The sequence below is a fragment of the Aspergillus candidus genome (genome assembly GCF_002847045.1).
Source record: "Aspergillus candidus strain CBS 102.13 unplaced genomic scaffold BDW47scaffold_37, whole genome shotgun sequence".
NCBI classification, from domain to species: domain Eukaryota; kingdom Fungi; phylum Ascomycota; class Eurotiomycetes; order Eurotiales; family Aspergillaceae; genus Aspergillus; species Aspergillus candidus.
The window spans coordinates 206,807-226,225 of record NW_020194042.1 but is presented as its reverse complement, the minus strand read 5'-3'; the positions used below and the strand labels follow the sequence as shown (position 1 = coordinate 226,225).

At 53.4% G+C, this 19,419-nt stretch overlaps 9 protein-coding genes across 9 annotated transcripts; 5 read left to right on the top strand and 4 right to left on the bottom strand.

Moving 5' to 3' along the window:
• The first annotated feature begins 116 nt into the window (after positions 1-116).
• Positions 117-2,358, top strand: BDW47DRAFT_109063 (putative lysyl-tRNA synthetase). The gene is made up of 5 exons (XM_024813375.1): positions 117-240; positions 459-724; positions 787-951; positions 1,020-1,445; positions 1,500-2,358. Exons 1-5 carry the CDS (start codon positions 185-187, stop codon positions 2,243-2,245), a joined length of 1,659 nt encoding a protein of 552 aa, XP_024670287.1. The 5' UTR covers positions 117-184; the 3' UTR covers positions 2,246-2,358.
• A 334-nt stretch (positions 2,359-2,692) lies between these two features.
• On the top strand, positions 2,693-3,691 carry BDW47DRAFT_118920 (alpha/beta hydrolase; the record flags this gene model as incomplete). Its single annotated transcript, XM_024815274.1, has 2 exons — positions 2,693-2,922; positions 2,974-3,691. The coding sequence occupies 2 exons, from the start codon at positions 2,693-2,695 to the stop codon at positions 3,689-3,691; spliced, it is 948 nt and encodes a 315-aa protein (XP_024670286.1).
• Positions 3,692-3,914: 223 nt separating this feature from the next.
• Positions 3,915-5,172, top strand: BDW47DRAFT_127430 (uncharacterized protein; the record flags this gene model as incomplete). The annotated part of the gene is made up of 3 exons (XM_024816718.1): positions 3,915-3,978; positions 4,035-4,187; positions 4,286-5,172. The coding sequence occupies 3 exons, from the start codon at positions 3,915-3,917 to the stop codon at positions 5,170-5,172; spliced, it is 1,104 nt and encodes a 367-aa protein (XP_024670285.1).
• Positions 5,173-5,396: 224 nt separating this feature from the next.
• BDW47DRAFT_127429 (transcription-silencing protein Clr2-domain-containing protein) lies at positions 5,397-6,989 on the bottom strand (the record flags this gene model as incomplete). The annotated part of the gene is made up of 1 exon (XM_024816717.1): positions 5,397-6,989. One exon carries the CDS (start codon positions 6,987-6,989, stop codon positions 5,397-5,399), a length of 1,593 nt encoding a protein of 530 aa, XP_024670284.1.
• Positions 6,990-7,059: 70 nt separating this feature from the next.
• On the bottom strand, positions 7,060-7,827 carry BDW47DRAFT_127428 (uncharacterized protein; the record flags this gene model as incomplete). The annotated part of the gene is made up of 3 exons (XM_024816716.1): positions 7,060-7,183; positions 7,354-7,456; positions 7,644-7,827. 3 exons carry the CDS (start codon positions 7,825-7,827, stop codon positions 7,060-7,062), a joined length of 411 nt encoding a protein of 136 aa, XP_024670283.1.
• A 344-nt stretch (positions 7,828-8,171) lies between these two features.
• Positions 8,172-11,087, bottom strand: pxa1 (putative peroxisomal ABC transporter (PXA1)). The gene has a single exon (XM_024813374.1). It carries the CDS (start codon positions 10,668-10,670, stop codon positions 8,199-8,201), a length of 2,472 nt encoding a protein of 823 aa, XP_024670282.1. The 5' UTR covers positions 10,671-11,087; the 3' UTR covers positions 8,172-8,198.
• An 844-nt stretch (positions 11,088-11,931) lies between these two features.
• Positions 11,932-13,078, bottom strand: BDW47DRAFT_109058 (uncharacterized protein). The gene is made up of 2 exons (XM_024813373.1): positions 12,989-13,078; positions 11,932-12,793 (listed from the first exon to the last, which is right to left on the bottom strand). Exon 2 carries the CDS (start codon positions 12,660-12,662, stop codon positions 12,309-12,311), a length of 354 nt encoding a protein of 117 aa, XP_024670281.1. The 5' UTR covers positions 12,663-12,793; positions 12,989-13,078; the 3' UTR covers positions 11,932-12,308.
• A 1,484-nt stretch (positions 13,079-14,562) lies between these two features.
• psrA (putative general stress response phosphoprotein phosphatase Psr1/2) lies at positions 14,563-16,865 on the top strand. The gene is made up of 5 exons (XM_024819234.1): positions 14,563-14,944; positions 15,021-16,162; positions 16,217-16,366; positions 16,422-16,520; positions 16,587-16,865. The coding sequence occupies exons 1-5, from the start codon at positions 14,845-14,847 to the stop codon at positions 16,797-16,799; spliced, it is 1,704 nt and encodes a 567-aa protein (XP_024670280.1). The 5' UTR covers positions 14,563-14,844; the 3' UTR covers positions 16,800-16,865.
• Positions 16,866-18,424: 1,559 nt separating this feature from the next.
• Positions 18,425-19,299, top strand: BDW47DRAFT_127425 (uncharacterized protein; the record flags this gene model as incomplete). Its single annotated transcript, XM_024816715.1, has 3 exons — positions 18,425-18,593; positions 19,100-19,110; positions 19,222-19,299. The coding sequence occupies 3 exons, from the start codon at positions 18,425-18,427 to the stop codon at positions 19,297-19,299; spliced, it is 258 nt and encodes an 85-aa protein (XP_024670279.1).
• Positions 19,300-19,419: the final 120 nt, after the last annotated feature.

Genomic DNA, 19,419 nt, shown 5'->3' with positions numbered 1-19,419 from the left:
CTTTCTTTTTGGCAGTCCCTCACCGCCTTTTCACACCGCCTTGGCGGATTTTTCTGCGGCTTTTCGGTCAGTCTCCTTTTTTGTTCCGCACAACAACCTCTTGATTCTTTCTGGATTTTGAGGATGGGATGTGAGTTCCCTGCGTAGACCGTTTTTTTTTTTTCTTTACTTCACACTCTTTGCAATGATGTCTGTTCGCCCCCGGTGGGCGCTACAGCTGCGAGGGAATCTGCGAGTCAGGTAAGGCTTAATATCCCCTTTGTTACCTTGGCCCACCACACATTTTTCAAAGGATGAGTTATTCCCTACATCAGAACCGCTGCATTGAGTGCTTGCATCCAATGCAAGCTATGAAACTGAACGGAGTTTGCACCTCTCTGACCCATTTACTTCACTTCGATATTCATGCCCGCATACAATTGCTAGAAAACAATATGCTAATGTTTTTCGTCGTTCAGTGCAGGCATCTCCCACGTAAAACACTCTTTTCATGCGCAGCCTCTTCTGCGGCAGTCTCTCGCAACTGCCCAGACAAGGTGTAGCAGTACGGCGTCTCCGGAGAGAGCTTTCCAGGACCGGCTGCGGGAAGTCCAGAACGCCTACGCAGAGTCGTACCCTCGTTTGGCTTCCGACTCCCGGTCTGTGAGCTGCGCGGAGTTCCGCGAGCGGTACAACCAGCTAGCCAACAATGAAACAGTAGAAGACCAGTCGGTCATAGTGCACGGTAGGTCGTGCCCGGGACGGGCTCTACTACATTCGTCATTGTATATGTACTTAGATTAGTAGGAAGGATACGTACCTATAGACTTGCTGGAAGCAAATTGATATTCTTCGACTTGGTTCAAGATGGCCACAAGGTCCAGATCATGTGCAATCTCCGTCGACTCGAAGGGCTGTCGCGGGAGGAGTTTAAGAAACTGTACCGGCTTCTTCGCCGGGGTGATGCCTTTTGTATGTTCTCTCTTTCGTCTCGTCTCCTGCATCGCCCATCCAATCCCTAGGCTGAACGACCGCAATAGCTGTAACAGGTAGACCGCACCGAACCGGACGAGGCGAGCTCACGGTCGTGGCCACAGAGCTGCCCCAGCTCCTGGCCCCCTGCCTGCACGACGTGCCCCTCTATGCCACTGAACATGAACACTCGCCTTACCCTCGCCATGTCCAGTTCCTGGCGGATAAGACCGCGGCGGATACGATCAAGGCCCGATCGGCCATCATCCAATATCTCCGTCAGTTCTTCCTCGACCGATCCTTCATGGAAGTCGATACTCCCATCATCGGAGCAGTGGCTGGCGGCGCCATCGCCCGTCCATTCTATACAGCCGCGACGGAGTTTCCTGATCGGGAGCTGTCCCTGCGCATCGCGCCGGAGCTGTGGTTGAAGCGTCTGGTGATTGGCGGGTTTGACCGGGTGTTTGAGATTGGGCCTTCGTTTCGCAATGAAGGTAAGCTAAGGATCTGACCGATGCTGAAGTTGTGTAGGTGCTAACATGGGCCAGGAATTGATAAAACACATAACCCGGAATTCACCACCTGTGAATTCTACCACGCCTACGCCAACCTAGACGACCTGATGACCATCACAGAGAACCTCCTCTCAGGCCTAGCCTCTCACATCCACGCCCTCAACCAAGACAACACACTCACACCCACAACCGTGGACTTCACCGCCCCATTCCGCCGAATCGACTTCATCACCGGCATCGAGGAAAAGATCGGCCGCAAACTCCCCGATCTCGAATCCGCCGACGCCCTAGACCAAGTCAAACACATCTTCCACGACCTCTCCCTAACCCTCCCGGAGAACCCAACTCTCCCCCGACTCCTAGACGAGCTATGCGGCACCTACGTCGAACCAGACTGCATCAACCCAACCTTCATCGTCAACCCGCCCGAATGTCTCTCTCCACTCTCCAAGTCCTTCGTGCACCCGACTACAAGCCAGCGCGTTGCCGCACGCGGCGAGCTCTTCATCGAAGGCAAGGAGATGGTGAACACGTACGAGGAGGAGAACTCGCCATTCGAGCAGCGGCGCAAGTTCGAGGACCAGCTGCGGTATAGTCGCGATGCGAAGGAGCCCGGGGAGATCGATGAGAGCTACCTTGCGGCTTTGGAGTGGGGTCTCCCCTCTACCGGAGGCTGGGGGTGTGGCATTGATCGACTTTGTATGCTTTTTACGGGGACGAAGCGCATTGGGGATGTTTTGCCGTTTGGGAGTTTGAGGGCTGTGACGAGGAGGTCCTGAATGATATAGCTGGGTCTGTGTATACAGGCCCATATCCCATGATGTATAGATACTCTCGGAAATTTGTATTTTTAGATGAAATCCCTCTACCACTATATTCAGCCAGAGTTTTCGCTAGGAATGTATTTGATAGTATGGGTGCATGAAGAACATACCAAGATATAAATGCCAAGACTTGATCGCCGATCCAATCCAATTAACCGTCCTGATCAAACCCATGGACTCAAGAAATATACTCCGGACTTCGTCTACTGCCTACCACTGCAGAAACCAGTATCAATGTTCAAATCCATCGCCCGCACAATCCCAACCAGGCCCCTGCTGCGCCGTATCCCGCACACCCGGTCGCGGTCGATCGCAGACGGCGGCCTGCTATCCGGGTTCCTGCTCCCGCCAGTTCTCTTCGTCGGGCTGGGAGTCACGCTCTGGACGCAAAAATGTATAATGATGATTCTCTTTCAAAACAAGATCATCTACATGCCTAGTATTCCACCTCTGTCAAAATTCGAGACGGCGGATGATTACGCGGCTGAATGCCGTCCCGTCCGGTGGACAGAGGATTCGCTCGTCACGAAAGACCGCGTCCATATTTCTCTTTTGCTCGGAGAGATGCCAGATGAGGCTACGAAGACACCTCTAGAGGAAGTGGAGCATGTCGTCGTATTGTATTTCCAAGGGTTGGTCGTCCTCGCCCTCCACTCTCGGACATGGCCAAGCTAACAGGCCAGGAATGCATCATCCCTCCCCCCACGTCTCCCATTCCTATCCCAAGCACTGAAAAAGGCCAAACAGCCCCCTTCGCCCTCCCATCGAAAGATCACCATCGTAGGCGTCTCCTACAGAGGCTACTGGACCTCCAGCGGCCGGCCATCCCAGCGCGGCATCGAGATCGACGCCAAGGCGGCGCTCTCGTGGGCCCTCCACAAATACGCCCACCTGCCTCGTGTGAAGATCGTCCTCTGGGGACAGAGTATAGGTGCCGGTGTCGCGACGGGTCTAGCGGCGGATTACCGCGCGAATCCGGCTGAGTTCGCGACTGACGATTTACGCATCCCTATCAGTGGGCTTGTGCTTGAAACGCCTTTCACTTGCATGGAGGACCTCCTGCTGGCGTTTTATCCGCAGAAATGGCTGCCGTATCATTATCTGGGGCCGTTTTTGCGCTCGCATTGGGATAGTGTTCGTGCTGTGGAAAGGATTGCTGGTGTGGGCTTGGATGGAGAGACAGACACTCACACTCAGGATGGTCCCACTCCCCAAATCCTATTACTCGAGGGCGAAAAAGACGAAGTCGTCCCGGCAGGAAACGCAGAAATTCTAGAACGCCGCTGTCGCGAAGTGAATCTCGATGTACAGCGGAAGGTGATTCCCAGAGCGCTGCATTCGACCGTCATCATGGACACAACCGGCCAGCGTGCGGTGGCAGACTTTCTAAAAACGATTTAGGTATGTCCTTTTCGACCCTTTTGCCTCCCCCTTAATTAATTTATTGTAGTAGATAAGCCGGCCGTCCGTCGGTAAGCGCATGAATGGAGAGTCGGATTTCGGAGCGGGCCGTACGTTAGTTTGCGCGCTGCGTATAAAAGCACCAACGAAGTTCGTTTTTCGTGCGGGGAAGCAATTTCTTTCTCCATACTACTCTGGTCACTCTCAAGTGGGTTTTATCGATATGGGTTTGGATGATATTCCGCAGGCCCAAGCGGTCACTGTGAGCTTGAAGGAATTGACAGAGGGTATGCATCGTTCTTACTTCGTTTATTTAAATGTAGTTAGTACTGATGAGTGACAGGCTCCGTCTCGTTCGACACCCTCACCGAAGCTTTCGGTCCCTCCTCTCTGGGAATCATCGTTGTCAAGGACTTACCCGCTGAATTCGCGCGTCTGCGTGCGCAGGTCCTCTCCAATGCATCGTATCTCGCTGCTCTACCGGAGGAAGAACTCGGTATGCCATCACTCCCACCTGATGCATCCATATCCACCACCACTATCACAATTCCCATTCCTGAATATCACAGAGAAGAACAAATCTAACCCTCAAAGAATCCCTAACCTCCCCCCAAGCAAAATACCTCGTCGGCTGGTCCCGCGGCAAAGAAACCCTCCGATCCGGGCACTTCGACACCCTCAAAGGCTCCTACTACGTCAATTGCGCCTTCTACCAGGACCCGAACCTGCAGAGCGCCCCAGCAGCCGACTTTCCCGATTTCCCAGAGTACACAGCGCCGAACATCTGGCCGCCTGTGGACAAACTGCCCACTTTCAAAAGCAGCCTCGAAGAGCTATGCACGCTTATCATAGACACCGCGGCGCTTGTCGCGCGCGCTTGCGATCGCTTCGCCGTCGCTAATAACATCGAAGGCTACAAGGAGGGGTATCTTGAGCGGGTTGTTAAATCGAGCTTGACTACCAAGGCGCGACTCCTCCATTACTTCCCTTCTTCCACCACCTCCACCACCACCGCCCCAGACACCCAGGACAATAAAAAAGAAGAAGAAGAAGAAGGCGACGACGACTGGTGCGCAACCCACCTCGACCACGGCTGCCTAACAGGCCTCACCTCCGCAATGTTCATCAACGAATCCACCGCCTCCTTGACCCCCTCCACCACCTCCCCCCTCACCGAGCTGCCCACATCCCCAGACCCAAAAGCAGGCCTGTACATCCGGTCCCGCACAGGCGATATAGTCAAGGTCAACATCCCGCGCGACTGTCTCGCGTTCCAGACGGGCGAGGCGCTCCAGTTGATTACCCGTGGGCGGTTTAGGGCGGTGCCGCATTTCGTGAAGGGCGCGAGGGGAACGGGGGAGGGAGGGGAGGTGGCGAGGAATACGTTGGCGGTTTTTACGCAGCCGAATCTGGGGGAGGAGGTTGATGAGGGGGTGAGCTTTGGGGAGTTTGCGAGGGGGGTTGTTAAGAGGACTTATTGATTCTTTTCTTTGTGTCTTTCTTTATCTTTCGCTCTTTGTGGGTGGGTAGGTGGGCGGGCGTGTTTATCTTTTTTTTTTTCTTTGTACGATCTTCATAGCAAGTGACTGCTGTAGATGGGTGCTGCGAAGTTGATGCGACCATGATTGTTCTTTTTGTGTGAATCAGATATCGTGTCAGTTATGTACTTATGCACTGATTACATGCTACACCAGTAAAGGTCATGTCAAACATGTTTCGGCCGCTTCGACTCCGGCACCCAATCCCCCCCTTCACTCTCCTCAGTCCCACCCCGAAGCTGATCCAAACGCGCCACAAACTCCTCCTGGTCCTCTTCGTTCATCTCCTCTTCCCCCTCCTCCCCCTCGCCCTCCCCCTCATCCTCCCCATACATCCCCTGCCCAGACCCCTCCTCCGCCTCACTGACAGTATTACTCACGTCCGTGCCCCCCAACCCCGTACTAACCAACTTACTCAACTTCCCCACCTCCGCAAAGCTCGACTTCGGCTTCGACGGCCGTCCAGGATCACCCGGGATCTTCGCCATGCGCATATCGACCGGGTTCGCATCGCCGTCGATGATCTTCAGATTAGCCCGCCACATCTTAACGTCGCGTGTCTCGCTGTAATGGCCCACGTCCTCGCCGTTCAGCGAGTCTATTGCGAGCGTCTGCGTGCGGAAGTCGCCCCAGAACCACGTCTTACCCTCCGCAATGCGGTGATCTACCTGGCGGGAGTAGGCGCGCGCCTTAAGCACGCCTGCGACGTCGAGCGTGCAGTCCAGCGTGCCGAAGAGGAGCTGCAGTGCGTCGGGCTCGTAGCATCGCCCGATGATCATGTCCTGGGAGACGGTTATGGTTTTGCCTTCGTGTACGCGGTACCAGCTGCCGTGGTCCGTCATGCCGAGGGTTTGGAAGACGTCGGCGACTTGGTCTGGGTTTAGAGGCTGGGGGTGGATGTCGTGGCGGGATTTGGAGGCGTGTTTGGCGTAGACTTTGCCGGAGATGCGCACTTTGTATTCCTCTGCGAGTTGGGGGGAGGTGGGGTCTTCGATGCAGTTGGTTAGGTGGAGGTTGATGGTGTCGATGACCATTATATCTACCGATGGGGTGTGCAGGCGCACGGCGTCGCCGATGGCTAGGAGCTCTGCGCCGATGAAGATCCCGCGGCAGGAGATGGAGGCGTCAGGCCAGGTTCCTTGGAAGTGGTACTTGTCGAGGAGGCTGAAGGAGGACATGATGGTCATGGCGTATTCGATCGACGGGTGGAGCTGGGTTCGGGGGATGCCTTGTAAGAAGATCTCGTAGGCGTTGAACGGCTTGATGCATTTGAGAGGGACGTATCGGTAGTGGAGGGAATAGCTCTTGTCCATGCTGAGCGGGTCAGGGAAGGTCTCCACGCGAAACCCAGAGTAATTGATGCCTGAGGATTTAGGAGCTGTCTCTACCAGGTCTTGAAGCATGACCTCTTCCTCGGGGACCTGGCCGACGACGCCAGCCCGCCACTCGGGCGTTCCGTGGTACTGACCATCGGTAGGAGAGTAGATCTGGATGCTCTTCGTTGTCGGGTTCCACGCCAGTTCGCCCTCAAACCCAGTAGTCCAGAGAGCAAGCTCTCCAACTCGAGGGAGGTATGCGGGCTGCATGTCCAGTTTTTCAAGGTACTCATCCAGTCGGGGCCGCTCTGCTCTCCAATCCATACTGCTAGCCTCCTTGATCGCCGTGCTTAAGCTCCCACGCTTTCTGAGCTCTGCAACGGCCATCTTGAACACGTCTGGCGTCCCTTCCTTGTCGACAATACCAGGCTCTCCGGAGGTCATCGGTCGCCCCGGTGGTCTGCCGGGTGGTCTACCTACCGGTCTACCAGGAGGCCTACCAGCGGACTTCCGACTACCAGCAGGTCTCCCAGGGGGTCTCCCGACCGGTTTTGGAGACTCGGTCGATTTTGGAGTCGGTGTACCCATCGGCCTCCCCATCGGTCTTCCCGTCGGACGACCACGAGGTTTCCCGCCCCCTATACAACGGTTTAGATTTGTTGAACAATGGAATTAAAGGTTGAACTCACTTTGATCACGCTTTGCCATTTTCTCACACAGAAGACATTCGCAGGGACCAGCCCCGCCCGTCATGAGGTAATAGAAATGCGGAAAGAACTGAATAGTGGAATAAAAGTACGAGCCATACGGGTGGCCGTAGAGAAACCGATCACGGATGTCGGGATTAGTTCCGCGTGGGCGATCTATCAGAGCATATCCTTCTGGGAGTGTGTCGAGGACATATTTCATTCCTGGACAAGTCAATATGGACCAGTGGAATATGAGACAAAACCGCAAGATGTAAATCAGAGCAATTGATGGTAGAAGCTGGCTACGAGGGATCAAGCATGCAATCTACAATACAGTAGAAACCAGCAAAAATTATGCTGTCAAACAAGGTCGTTTGGATCATCCATATAAAACAGCTAGTATACGTACCTGGCTCTGCGGCTCCCGTCTTCTGCAACCATAACGAAGCCAGCTTCTCCCGATAAGTGTGATCATCTGGAAGTCCAAAACCCGGCCCCTTGGGCCAGGTGTTCTGGTCCCCGTCGCTAAACGTTTGATCAATGGGGATGACCATGAAGTTCTCATCGTCGCCCGACCCCGGGGAGGTGGACATGTTGACAATCGCAGCGAATGCTGTTTAAAGTGAGGGTTTAGAGAAGCGGCCTTCTTTGTCCTAGCGACAGTGAAGAGCTGGCATAATTGGACGGTAGGGATGAGAAAGAGAAAATGAGAACGAATACAGTGGAAAAAGAGACCGTCTCATCTGGAAATCCAGAATGCAAGATGGATGATGGAGAAAGTAGATCAAGATCATCCGTCCGGCGGTCTTGGCGCTCTTCTCACTGGACGAGGGTCATGTGATCACTGGCACATACTGCAAATGATGGGCACCAAGGCGAGAAAGAGTTTATACACAAAGAATAAATCAAATGGCTAAGATGTCTAGCTAAATAAATAGGGTATTCCCCGAGCAACAGTATCCAATCAGTCGGTCTCGGGCTGCAACTCAGCCACCACAGCCTGGCTGTCGTCCTCGGACTTCTCCACGTACGGCGGCGGCGCAATTTCACCATCCGCAGCCCACACCTTGTTGAGCTCGGTCTCAATCTCCTCGCGGCGCTGCTTCCACTCGTCCACCTTATCCAAACGCTGGCGCAGCTCCTGCAGTTCCCGCTCTACACCCAGCTTCTCCTTGGCGGTGCCGATCTGCTGGAACTCCCACTGGTCTCCGGCGGCGCCGAGGCCCAGGCTCAGGTTGTAGGTGTGGTACTTCTTGAGGGAGGCGCGGGTGGAGATGGTGATCACGGTGATGCCTCGGTCTTTGGCGCATTGGTACAGAAGGCCTTCGACGTCAGACGAGACCGCCGAGGTGCCCTCGTCGAGGAAGGCGTAACGCGGCTCGTGGTAGAATAACCGCGCCATGGCCATGCGTTGCTTCTCGCCGCCGCTGAAGACGTCCTTCCATTCTTTGCGGGCATCCCACCCGCCCTCGCGCGAGGGGAGATAACCTAGGTGGGCGTCGTCCAGGACCTTTTGCAGGTTCGCGTCTGTGAACCCGGCTTCGCGCATGTCGATCTCCGTGTGTGGGTAGATGACCTGGTCGCGGAGGGTTCCCACGCTGAGGTAGGGGCGCTGGGGAAGGAACATGATCCCGTCCAGGCCAAAGCCGCGCGGGCGGCTCACGAGTCCGCGGTAGACGGGCCAGAGTCCCGCGACGATCCGGGAAATCGCCGACTTGCCGACGCCGTTCGATCCCGAGATCAGGAGGTGGTCTCCGGAGTGCACGACGAATGACAACGACTCGAGGAGCTCGTCTCCACCCATAGGGTAAAGCGACGGGGCAACGATGGGAACTTGCTCCAGACGCACACCGTCGAAGCCGTTGTGAATGGTACCTTGCACATCAGCCAAGGAGTACAGCTCGGCGTGGGAATCCCGCGGCGGGTAATATGCGTCGGCATGCACACGGTGGAGTGTTGAGATGAGAGTATAGACTCGGGAGGTGTAACCAGCCAGTTCCGAAATGTCTTTGATACTGTACATCATCCGGCCGCCTGCATCTGCCAGGGACAGCATCAGGCGCTTATTAGTAATGAACTCTTTCATGCGCCCGCGCTCCCGGCCAATCTCCTGGGGCGCATCGATCATCTCCAGTGCACCACCCATGCCACCCCAGGCGGGCAGGAAGACCGGCAGAGAGCTGACCAGATAGCCAAAGGCAGACCAGGCGTATTTCAGAATCATATCCTCGATCATGTTGTATCGGATCTTGAGACTGTAGATCCTCTCCATCCACAATTGAAGATCCTTGAAGCTTCTCATGAGGAAAACGCGCTCGATGTCGGCCCCGCCGTAAAAGGAGATCTCCTCCGCATTAGCGAGCAGCCGCGAGTGTAGCCCTCGGAAGTCACCCTCCTTCTTTCCTTCGACCGCTTTCAGTTTCCCAAACGGCGGCGACAGCTTCCGCAAGACGACAGCGGTGCTGAAGTACGCCGAGAGCATTCCCGTCAGGGCCAACGGACCCAGAGAGCGATACAGTTGATAGTTAAAGACAAAGAGATCCACCAGAGGCTTGCCCATAGACGAGTAGAGAGACGCGGCGGCGGAGCAGAAGAGGGTGAGGTCCTGGGTGATGAACTGATCAGGGCCTTGACCGATGCCCCCATCCAAGTTCATCAACTGGTAGTAATTATCATCCTTGGTCAGATAGAGATCGTGGATATACCGCGTGAGGCGGGTTCGGAAGGCGATAGACACCTTGTGTTTAAGGAACTTGATCATCGCGTTGGTATAGGATGCAAGCGTCCCGATACCACACCACTTGACCACGCCCCATGAGAAGGATCGACCATTGCCTGCCACCAGGTCCCTGACAATCTCACCGTCCAGCCGCGCAATAAGCAGCGACAGGTATGTCCGGAGGAGCAAGAAAACGCCGTGTCCCATCAACAGTCCCGTTTCTTTGCTGCTCCAGCGAGGCACCATGATGCTCCCCAAACTAAGGAACTGGTGCAGGAAGGCCAGATTCAGACCCGGCTTGGTGGTCGGAGGCGGAATCTGACTCGCGGACTCGCCCTCACTCGTGCGGGCCGACCGGGGAGGATTCAAGAACAGTCTCCGGTGGGCATCGAAAGTGGTCAGTTTTGTTGGGGATATCTTGATTTTGGAAGTCGAGTCCCGATAAGGGACATAGATCGTCCGCGTCCCATCCTTCCCTCGGATCCCAGAATTTCGGCGGAGTAAGCGTCTCCCTTGGGCGCGCTCCTGGGACCTCGATCGCAGCCAGCTGTAACCGCCATAGCTCGACGAAACGATGGACAGGAACAGGGCGACTGTTGCGAGGAGCTTGGTTATCTTGGAGGAGCGGTCGAACCGGGAGCGAAGCAGTTTGGCGTAGTGGGAGAAGAGGGTCGCGAGAGGGTCCTCACGCGAGCGGAGTGTTGACTGGGCGGCCATTTCGAGGACCGATAGAGATAATTTTTGATATACCCTTCTGTCGTAGGTAAGGCCTCCGCCTCAGACTGAGTGCTCAAAGAGCCACCAACCCCCTAGAGCAGGGTGTCGGCCATGAGGGAGGCCTCCGAAAGGATACACAGGATATACTGAAGGAGGGGGAGGGGAATCGAGGGGTCACAGGTGAGACGAAACGCGTTGCAAGGATAGTATTCAGAAGTCAAGCTGGGTGAGTTGGCGACAGACAGAGTCAAGCATCTCCCGGGTGAGGAAGTTGTCGATCGGACAGTCCAGGGTCTGGGTGACGGCATCGCATGTGAACCTCGGCGTTCATAATGCGGAGGGACCAGCTCACGTGTATAGCCGGATGACTAACCACAGAGGTCATTCAGCGATCGGCTACATTGGGATGACTGTGGCCTTTTCACACTAAAATGGTAGAGATGATGCAGATATTTCCGTAAGGTATATAATATAAGCTCCGGGGGTTGGACTTCTATGGGGTTCGGGCATATTTGGCCTGTATACAAGCGGTGCTGATGTCATCATTCATTTTCTTGGGTAAGATCCGTCAGTCGAACAAACAAATAGTACCAGTATACGAGTGCAGCACAACGGACTTATCTATTCTACTACATTGTATACGCCATACTTCGAGCGATGCTCAACAGTAACTAGGTACAGACGAAAATGAAACTCACAGAGCCAAGTGTGATAGTACACAGGCTGCTCTGGGGAAAGATGTCGCGAGGCCGAGGCTGACAAGACCATTGGTTGTGGTTCCCCGGTAAGCGCCCGGTTGCCAGAACGGTCCAACAGTGGAGGAGTCAGGAGGGCCGACCCCCAGGTTATTGCCTTAGTGTCTTGAATAGAGGCCCGGGAAGAACAACCATTCGTGGGCCCTATGAAAATATTTGTCCTTGTGAGATCATCCTAAGCCCTCCTTGGAGTATGATTTCCTGCCATCCCCGGTACTACTCCGGGGATATCATTGTCAAATCAGGTGTCATCTGGGGTCGTCGCGTAATGGCTGATTCCTCGTACAATATGGTTACAACCAGTACGATACCAACCGATCCTATGAGGGTATGCAAGACCGGTGTAAATCTATGCACCATGAAATGACAGGATCTATCGATTACAAACACAAGCCAAGAAAGACAATCGCTTACCCGTAGAGGGTGAGTTCGTTCCTGTCCACGGTCTGATCTCGGGTTCCACGGGTGGCACTAGGGTCACAGCACGAGGCCCCGCCCTTATGCGGCCCATCTCCCGCCGAAGGGCAAACTTCTCGACAGGGTAGGAGATGAGAGTCTAAGCGATGCAGCTGGCAAGCGGCAACGAAAGGGGGGTTTTACCGGCCCTGACCTTGCAATGCAATGAAAATCAGTATCTGACTCTGCGCACCGGAGCAGCGGTTACGCATTTCAAGCATTTGGTTTCCCTGTCACCGATTGACTGTTCCCCCACATTATTGAAGGCATTGGAATGCTCTGGTGTCGAACTCTAGCAATGTCTGAACCACAGTCACGCTGGAGGGAAGGACGGAGGATCCCGTCACAGCAACGGGAGCTTGTTTGGCGTGACATTCCCGAGGACGCACAGCGTGATACAGGATAATTGATACGGGGTGGTGGGCAACTAGTGCGCCTGGGCGGGTCGGCCATGATCTCTTCCATCATCGGTCGACGGGAATCTCATCAAACGAGCGCCTTCTTTGCTTGAGAGCTCTGCACGGGCCCCCGAAGTCCTTCGCGGTTCCGCTTTGTGAGATATGAACTGATTTTCCCTCACGACAGAAGCTGGAGCCCAAATCAGATCGCCTGTCTGAGGAATACCGGATGATGGTGGAGAGTGGTATGGGGGCAGGCAAATCAATAGCGACGGAAAAAGTGGGTCACCAAAAAAAAGGGCAGACGGGGCGGTTTCCCATCTCCCTCCAATGAGAAGGGGCAAAACAGCGATAAACCCCATCCGCAGCAGGCGCGGACCCATAGGGCACACGGCTTGGTCGTATTTAGACTGGGGAATCACGGTGATGGGTGATTGAGTCGAGAAGGTCTGGACAAATAGGAGGTCAAGATGGCGGAATATTGTGAGGAGCTAGGATACCTTAATACTAGGATCTTGAGCCAGATGGTTAGAATCAGATCCCGTTGTGCTGAAAATAGCAATGATCGCCTCAATAGCTGTAATCTTGACAGGCCTGGTAATGGCGGATCACCCGTCACCTGAAGTAATTATAGTAAACTCCAGATATCGTCACGGGTGGAAGGGGGGGGGGAGAAGATGGAGGGCGGATGATCATCCTGATGATATACCTTGTCTTATCAGTTGGACCAGAGGAACGAAAGATTGCAGACTATATAGTCAGGCAAAGAAAGGGAAACCGATCCTGAAGTTGAGGGAGGGTAGTGCAGCCATCCATCCCACCCAATATTAGAAGAAATCAATAAGATAAATCGATCAAAATAAACCACTGGGAAGAGTCTCACGCCAAGCTTGTTTGCATTAATCTTCGATGTTGCATCAAGTTATCAACCCGGACACTATTCGTAATTTACATCAGCAGGCTACTCTGTGCCCCTGTGTTTGGTATCACCTGGTAACATTGATACATACGACCTGGTAGAGACTGTTCCGATAGATAAACATAGACATGTTCTTCTTCCTTTTTGATTATTACAGATGAACTCTTCGTATTGGTGTTGTTCATTGTCTCTCCACCAAAATATACGTCCTGGTCTCTCCTGGTAAACCAAAATACCAGGGAAAAACTCCGTGGGACTCCAAGCGCCTGACCCACTTGACTCTGTCTTGCAGCCCTGGGTCCAAGTCTAGACTTGTAACCTGGGTATGTATTTCCCTTTCATATCTTAGTGTCAATACAACAAGACAGTGGTACATAACATAGTTAGTTGTAGACATCTACATGACTCAAGACACCAAAGTATGCTCCTTTGTAGAATAACACCAAGGGGAATGATATTGAAAGGGAGGATTGGATATAGATCATCTTTCATTCTTCCTTCTCCCTCCAAGATTTCTACTTCCTCCCTTGTGTTTCGCAACCATTTCACAGGGCTAGTTGAGGAGGAATAACCATTAGTAACCACTCCATACCGGGCCTTCCTCCTTTTGCCCTTCTTTCCTTTCCCCTCTTCCTTTTTTGACATTGGAAGAAGTCTAAAGAGGGGAGAATATCATCCACGCAATAATACAATACCACTCAACACCTGATGAGATCCTATTACTTTCCTTCTCATCTCGCTCTGCCCGCTGACTGGCAATACCCACCAGACCAGGAATACCCACTGGAACGAAAATTACCACAGTACCAAACGGAATTTCACCACCCCAGGAACCGCCACGTGACCGTCCCCCCTCGAGCCAAATCGCCCCCCAGTCTCTTTTGACTCTTGACAGTCCTGAGTCTTTCCCCAAGTCTGGATTTGCGGCGTTGCTCTTTTTACGCCGAACAACCACGATCTTTTATTCCCGAACTGGATTCATTCCACCTTATCTTCCACCTCCTCCCCCCCCCCCCCTTCTCTTGATCGGTCCCTTTTCCTTTCCTCCCCTGGTGACTGTTTCTCCAACTCTCTCCAGTTGATCTCTCGGTTTTCCATGTGTTGTTAAACAGTTGATTATCCCTCTTGTTGTCTGGTGACCATCTGGGCTAATCGATATCCTGCCCTGTACACATTCGAGCCCCCCCCCCCAAATTGCGACTCAACACCACTCCTTCCTTCCCCCCAACACACTCTCTCTCTTCCTCAACTCACAGCCGTCGCATCTTCTTACCGGTCTATTTTCAAAGAACACAAAGGCCAAGAGAGTAGGCAGTGGGAGTGCTGGGCACTAGCCTCAATTCAGGCGGTGGTCCGGGAGCCAGAATCTCCTGCTGTGGACTAGACTAGTACAGGACCTAGTGCCTACTTACCACGACTAGCAGCTTAAGCCAGAGCAATCGACCGCCCTTCCAACCCCCCAACTCCTCATCCAGGAGGTGCGACTTGAGCTCGCTCTACTTTCGAGCCCGCCCCATCTTTTATTTCTTTTTCTTTGGTGGATTCCCGGCAGTCTCCTACCTCGTGCGCTTTTCCCCTCTGTGCCACTACATTCCAACCTTTTGAGGACCGTCTTGTCTTCGCGTGAACCTCGCTCTGCACCCTCCATGCCCCGAGGGACCTCAGAGCGGGATTCGGTACCATTCAACCCTCATCCGGCCGTCCAAGAAGCGCCCATGCCTGTCGCGACGGGCCCACCCGTATCAAGTAAGCTCCTCGTCCCTTCACCATCAACCCCCCCTATCCTCGCGCCCGACGCCCGCTAATACATCTGCTCTTTTAGCTCCTGAATCGGGACCGCAGGAAAATGATACCCACGCGAGTGCGTCGCCGCCGTCAAAGTTGTTAGAGACGCCTGCGGACCCGGCTCAGAACCCCGAGGGTGCGTCCACTTCCAGTGGCGCCGGCAACTCCAGGAGACATCTACTGTTACCCATCTCGTCGCGGGTGTCTTTGAGAGCCGATCGTCAATCCACGCCCGACCAATCGCAGGATGGGACCCACGACGATTCCGAGAACACGCTGCGTGGCTCGCGGAGGAGTATCTTAAAGGGCCACCGCGATCGAAGCCGGGGAAGTAGCATGCGATCCCGGCGGCAGAACCAGGAGGAGGCCAGCGTGGAGGAAAATAAAGCCACGGCGACTCCCGAGTTGCGCGATGCGTCGGCCGAGCGAAAAAGCAAGGTATCCTACCGGATTTTCGCCTTCCTGAGCTGCTGCTCGTCCAATGTCGATTCGGAGGACAATGCGATTCCGGCGAAGATGAAGACGCCGCCGCCGCGACAGCCATCGGTTCCTCACACCCAGCCCACGCCCGAGAAGGTTGAGACCAACGCGGGCGACGCCAGCACGGCCGAGTCCAAAGAACAAAGTTACTTCAGAGACGAAAAGCCCAAGTCAACCGTGACACCAGATCAGCCACCGTCTCCGGTGGTGGAGGAAGCGTCTGCCGATGGCCCCGACCGCGGATCGCAGCTGGACGGCGCGGCATCCACGCCGAACCCGCCGGAATCAACGCAGTCTCCCACCCCGAATCAAAAGGACGTGACTGTGGTGCCCGGGTTAGAAGAGGTCCCCCCTCCCCCTAGCACCGCAGCGGTCGAGAAGCCTGAAGAACAGCCTCAGGATCTCGCCGCCTTCCCGGGGCCACCACGGAACGGGGAGAGCACTCCCGTCGGCGTGCATGCGACGCCCGATGATGAAGAGGTCGGTCCTAAGGATGAAGTGAACTATCCAGTGCACAATGAAGACCAGACACAGACCGAGCTACCTCCCCCTCCGCCGCCACCGCTAGGCCCTCCGGGCAAGCAAGCGCTCGTGCAGGAGCGGTCTCACTTTCTGCTGCCTCCCGCGCTTCCTCACCTGCGGGATCGAAAATGTCTAGTACTGGATCTCGATGAAACCCTAGTCCATAGTAGTTTCAAGGTAGGCTCCGTATCTCGTGACCGTCTCGAATACCCGACTAATCACCGGCAGCAGGTCCTCGAACGTGCTGATTTTACCATCCCCGTTGAGATTGAGGGGCAGTACCACAACATCTATGTGATCAAACGGCCTGGCGTCGACCAGTTTATGAAGCGAGTCGGAGAGTTGTACGAGGTGGTCGTGTTCACGGCGTCTGTCTCCAAGGTGCGTATCTGGCTTCAATAGTGGGGTCTCTTGGATCCTTGCTAACATCTTCTAGTACGGTGATCCTCTGTTGGATCAATTGGATATCCACCAAGTCGTCCACCACCGGTTATTCCGCGACAGTTGCTACAATCACCAGGGCAACTATGTCAAGGTTCGTCGCTCGAGTGTCACTCTGATTATCGATTGATCATAGATTGTTGACTCTTTGCTTCCCTAGGATCTCTCCCAAGTTGGCCGCGAACTTCGAGACACCATCATCATCGACAACTCCCCTACGTCCTACATATTCCACCCCCAACATGCGATACCCATCAGCAGCTGGTTCTCTGACGCCCACGATAATGAGCTTCTCGACCTCATTCCTGTCCTCGAAGACCTTGCCGGTTCGCAAGTGAAAGACGTTAGTCTGGTTCTTGACATTGCATTGTAATGTCTGTAACTCTAGCATGTCTGGCATTTCCACACAGCGTTTTTGATTTGAATACTTCTCCCCTACATGCACAGCCCGGATCTTAGAGGCATTTCTTCCCTTTCCTTTGTTCGACTACTGGATCTGTCGGCCTCACCCTGTTGGGTAAGCGTGCGATCGACAGCGACGTCTGAGTGTATGTGTCCTACTTCTTCTCCCATTCCTCTGTGATAGCCATGTTTCTTTTTTCCTTTTTTCTTTCTGCCCACGCTCCCAGCGAGCCGATACCTCGATTCCCTTTTGATTTTGTTGTTCATTCCCCATCCCTGGCCATTCCCCCTTCCAGTTCTGCTTCTCTTGTGTTCTCCTTTTCTTTCTTTTTTTCCCTTCTTGCATCCCGCAGGCGTCTGTCTTGGCCCCTAGCCAAAATTCTTCTGATATCATGTATACACGCGTGATTTACTCTCTTTTGATTCTCATCTGTCCTTTTTTATTTTCTTCCTTCCCCCTTTGTTTTATTTCCCCTGAGTGGGACCGAATCACCCTGAGCGGCTTGAACTACAATCCAAGATTTCCTTCTCAGTATTTGTGATCACTATCCAAAACCCATTGTGTTTTTTCTTTCCTCGATCTGCACAACTCGATTTGTTAGGAGTGTTCCCTGCAAGGGAGTATTTGCCCCTGTGACCTCCACCCACCTCTTCCCGTAACTCCTAACCAACCACCTCGGATGTAGCCATCGCGGCAGAATTCGCACGATCACCGAATGTACATGTATAGTAGTACAACTTGAATCCAAAACCCAGTATTCCATATCAAGTTGGCACACTGTTCTGCTCATAACACACAAGAATGAGATGGTGCAAAATGCGGCACCATATAAATCACCATTCAACCTGCGGTCAGCAAAAGCGATAGGCTAGTTATCTCTACGTCAGCTTAGTAGGTAAATAGGTGCAGTGGGAAACGTGGGAAACAAAACCCCGCGGTCGAACATAAGTATGATTCAAGAGGGAAAACGAATGGCCAAGCCGCACAAGCATCAGGATCAGAGACGTCTACATCTTTCTCCTCCGAGAGCCTTGAGCAGTAACTCCGAGTATATGTAAGAGTCAGTAGATAGTGAGTATTATTCCAACGTCATGCTCACTTTTCAGTATAGACAACATAGACCAGGTCAAGTCTCCGACCAATGAACGGTCTATCTGGAGTACAGGATTCGAGCCTGTTGCTTCTTCGTGTAGACCGTGGTCAGGCCTCCTTCTGACTCTCACTTCGGACCTCTCCAGAGTGCAGATGTCAAACATGTTACTTCTTATCTGGTATAGACCTAGATCAGGCCTCCTATAAGCAAAGGCCTTCTTGAATGCAAGTTTCGAACCTGTTGTGTCTTAGCATAGAGACCAAGATCAAGTCCCCGACAAATCAAAGGCATCCTCGGAGCTGGTCAGGTAACTCACCACTCGGTCATCGCGCTTCATGTCACATTCTCTATGATCTATGTACTAAGGCATATAGGCAGTGGACATGAAGATATATAAACAGACAGAAACCCACAGTCTTTCTCCTAAAAATCACACCTTCAACCAACTCCCTCCTCTCAATACTTACCTCTACAATCCAACCTTTCCACACCAATCCCCACCATGCAATTCTCCAAAATCCTCGCCGTAGTCGTCCTGCCCGTTTCCATGGTCCTCGCTGTCCCCGTGGACCAGGAGAGCACCGGCCTCGAAGCGCGAGGCTGCAAGTGGAAAAACTGCGACGAATGCCATGAGAGAGACGAGTACTGTGTTTTCTGCGACAATGGCGGTGGTATTGGTGTCTCTTGCGCCGTTTGGTTTGTCTTACACTTTTCCATGACCCAAGCTTGTCTTGCGATAGCGAGTAGTATCTCTGACTTCAAGTTTTCTATATAGCCTATCTCACTGTGCTCCTTGCTGCTGAGTAGAGTGGCTGATACGGGGGCTTTGGTATGGACTTACCACCTATTTCCGTGAGGGAGATACAATCGGCTTACGGTGGCCAAAGCCCTACCTAACCTTGTCGGCATTGTTAGTACAGGGAAGATAAGAGGAGGATTCTTTTCTGTTATCTGACGGACTGGAAAGTTCTTACCTTGGTTGTTGACTTGTTATCCGTGTCTGTCTTTGTCTACACTCTTTAGTACATCTGAAATTACTCTTTATACTTGCTTAGCACTGATCATAACTGCCAATGTATTGTGCCTAGGAAAGTGTTCTATTCATAGTAAATTATTAGCCCATACTTTCGCTATTGTAGATTGCAGAATAAGCTTGTCATGCTTGCACTTCTAACAGGCATTTTCCAGGTAAGAGTATGTTAGGCAGCAGTCTTGAGAATCAGATGATATTAGAGCTGCGGCAGTCATCGACACCGCAGGCTTATTTAGCCATGCTAACTCAACTAACCCACCCCTAAGTCGCTCACACCCCGCAAACTCATGCAGGGCCCCCCGAGAGCGGGGGGCAGCGTCCCCGCGGGTCCGCCCACGATCTAAGCGGGGGTCGATGACCTACAGTAGTGGCAAGTCACCCGGGAGGTCTACTGGTTAGGTTGGGGGTCTTGATTGGAAGAGTCGCAAGTTTGAATCCTGTTGATTTTATACAGATACATCAAA

Coding starts and splice junctions, on each gene's coding strand:
- BDW47DRAFT_109063 (XM_024813375.1), top strand. CDS start 185: ATGATGTCTGTTCGCCCCCGGTGGGCGCTACAGCTGCGAGGGAATCTG. Junction 725..786: donor CCAGTCGGTCATAGTGCACG/GTAGGTCGTGCC, acceptor TTAGATTAGTAG/GAAGGATACGTACCTATAGA. Junction 1,446..1,499: donor GCCTTCGTTTCGCAATGAAG/GTAAGCTAAGGA, acceptor AACATGGGCCAG/GAATTGATAAAACACATAAC.
- pxa1 (XM_024813374.1), bottom strand. CDS start 10,670: ATGGCCGCCCAGTCAACACTCCGCTCGCGTGAGGACCCTCTCGCGACC.
- BDW47DRAFT_109058 (XM_024813373.1), bottom strand. CDS start 12,662: ATGGGTCCGCGCCTGCTGCGGATGGGGTTTATCGCTGTTTTGCCCCTT.
- psrA (XM_024819234.1), top strand. CDS start 14,845: ATGCCCCGAGGGACCTCAGAGCGGGATTCGGTACCATTCAACCCTCAT. Junction 14,945..15,020: donor GACGGGCCCACCCGTATCAA/GTAAGCTCCTCG, acceptor CTGCTCTTTTAG/CTCCTGAATCGGGACCGCAG. Junction 16,521..16,586: donor ACCAGGGCAACTATGTCAAG/GTTCGTCGCTCG, acceptor TTGCTTCCCTAG/GATCTCTCCCAAGTTGGCCG.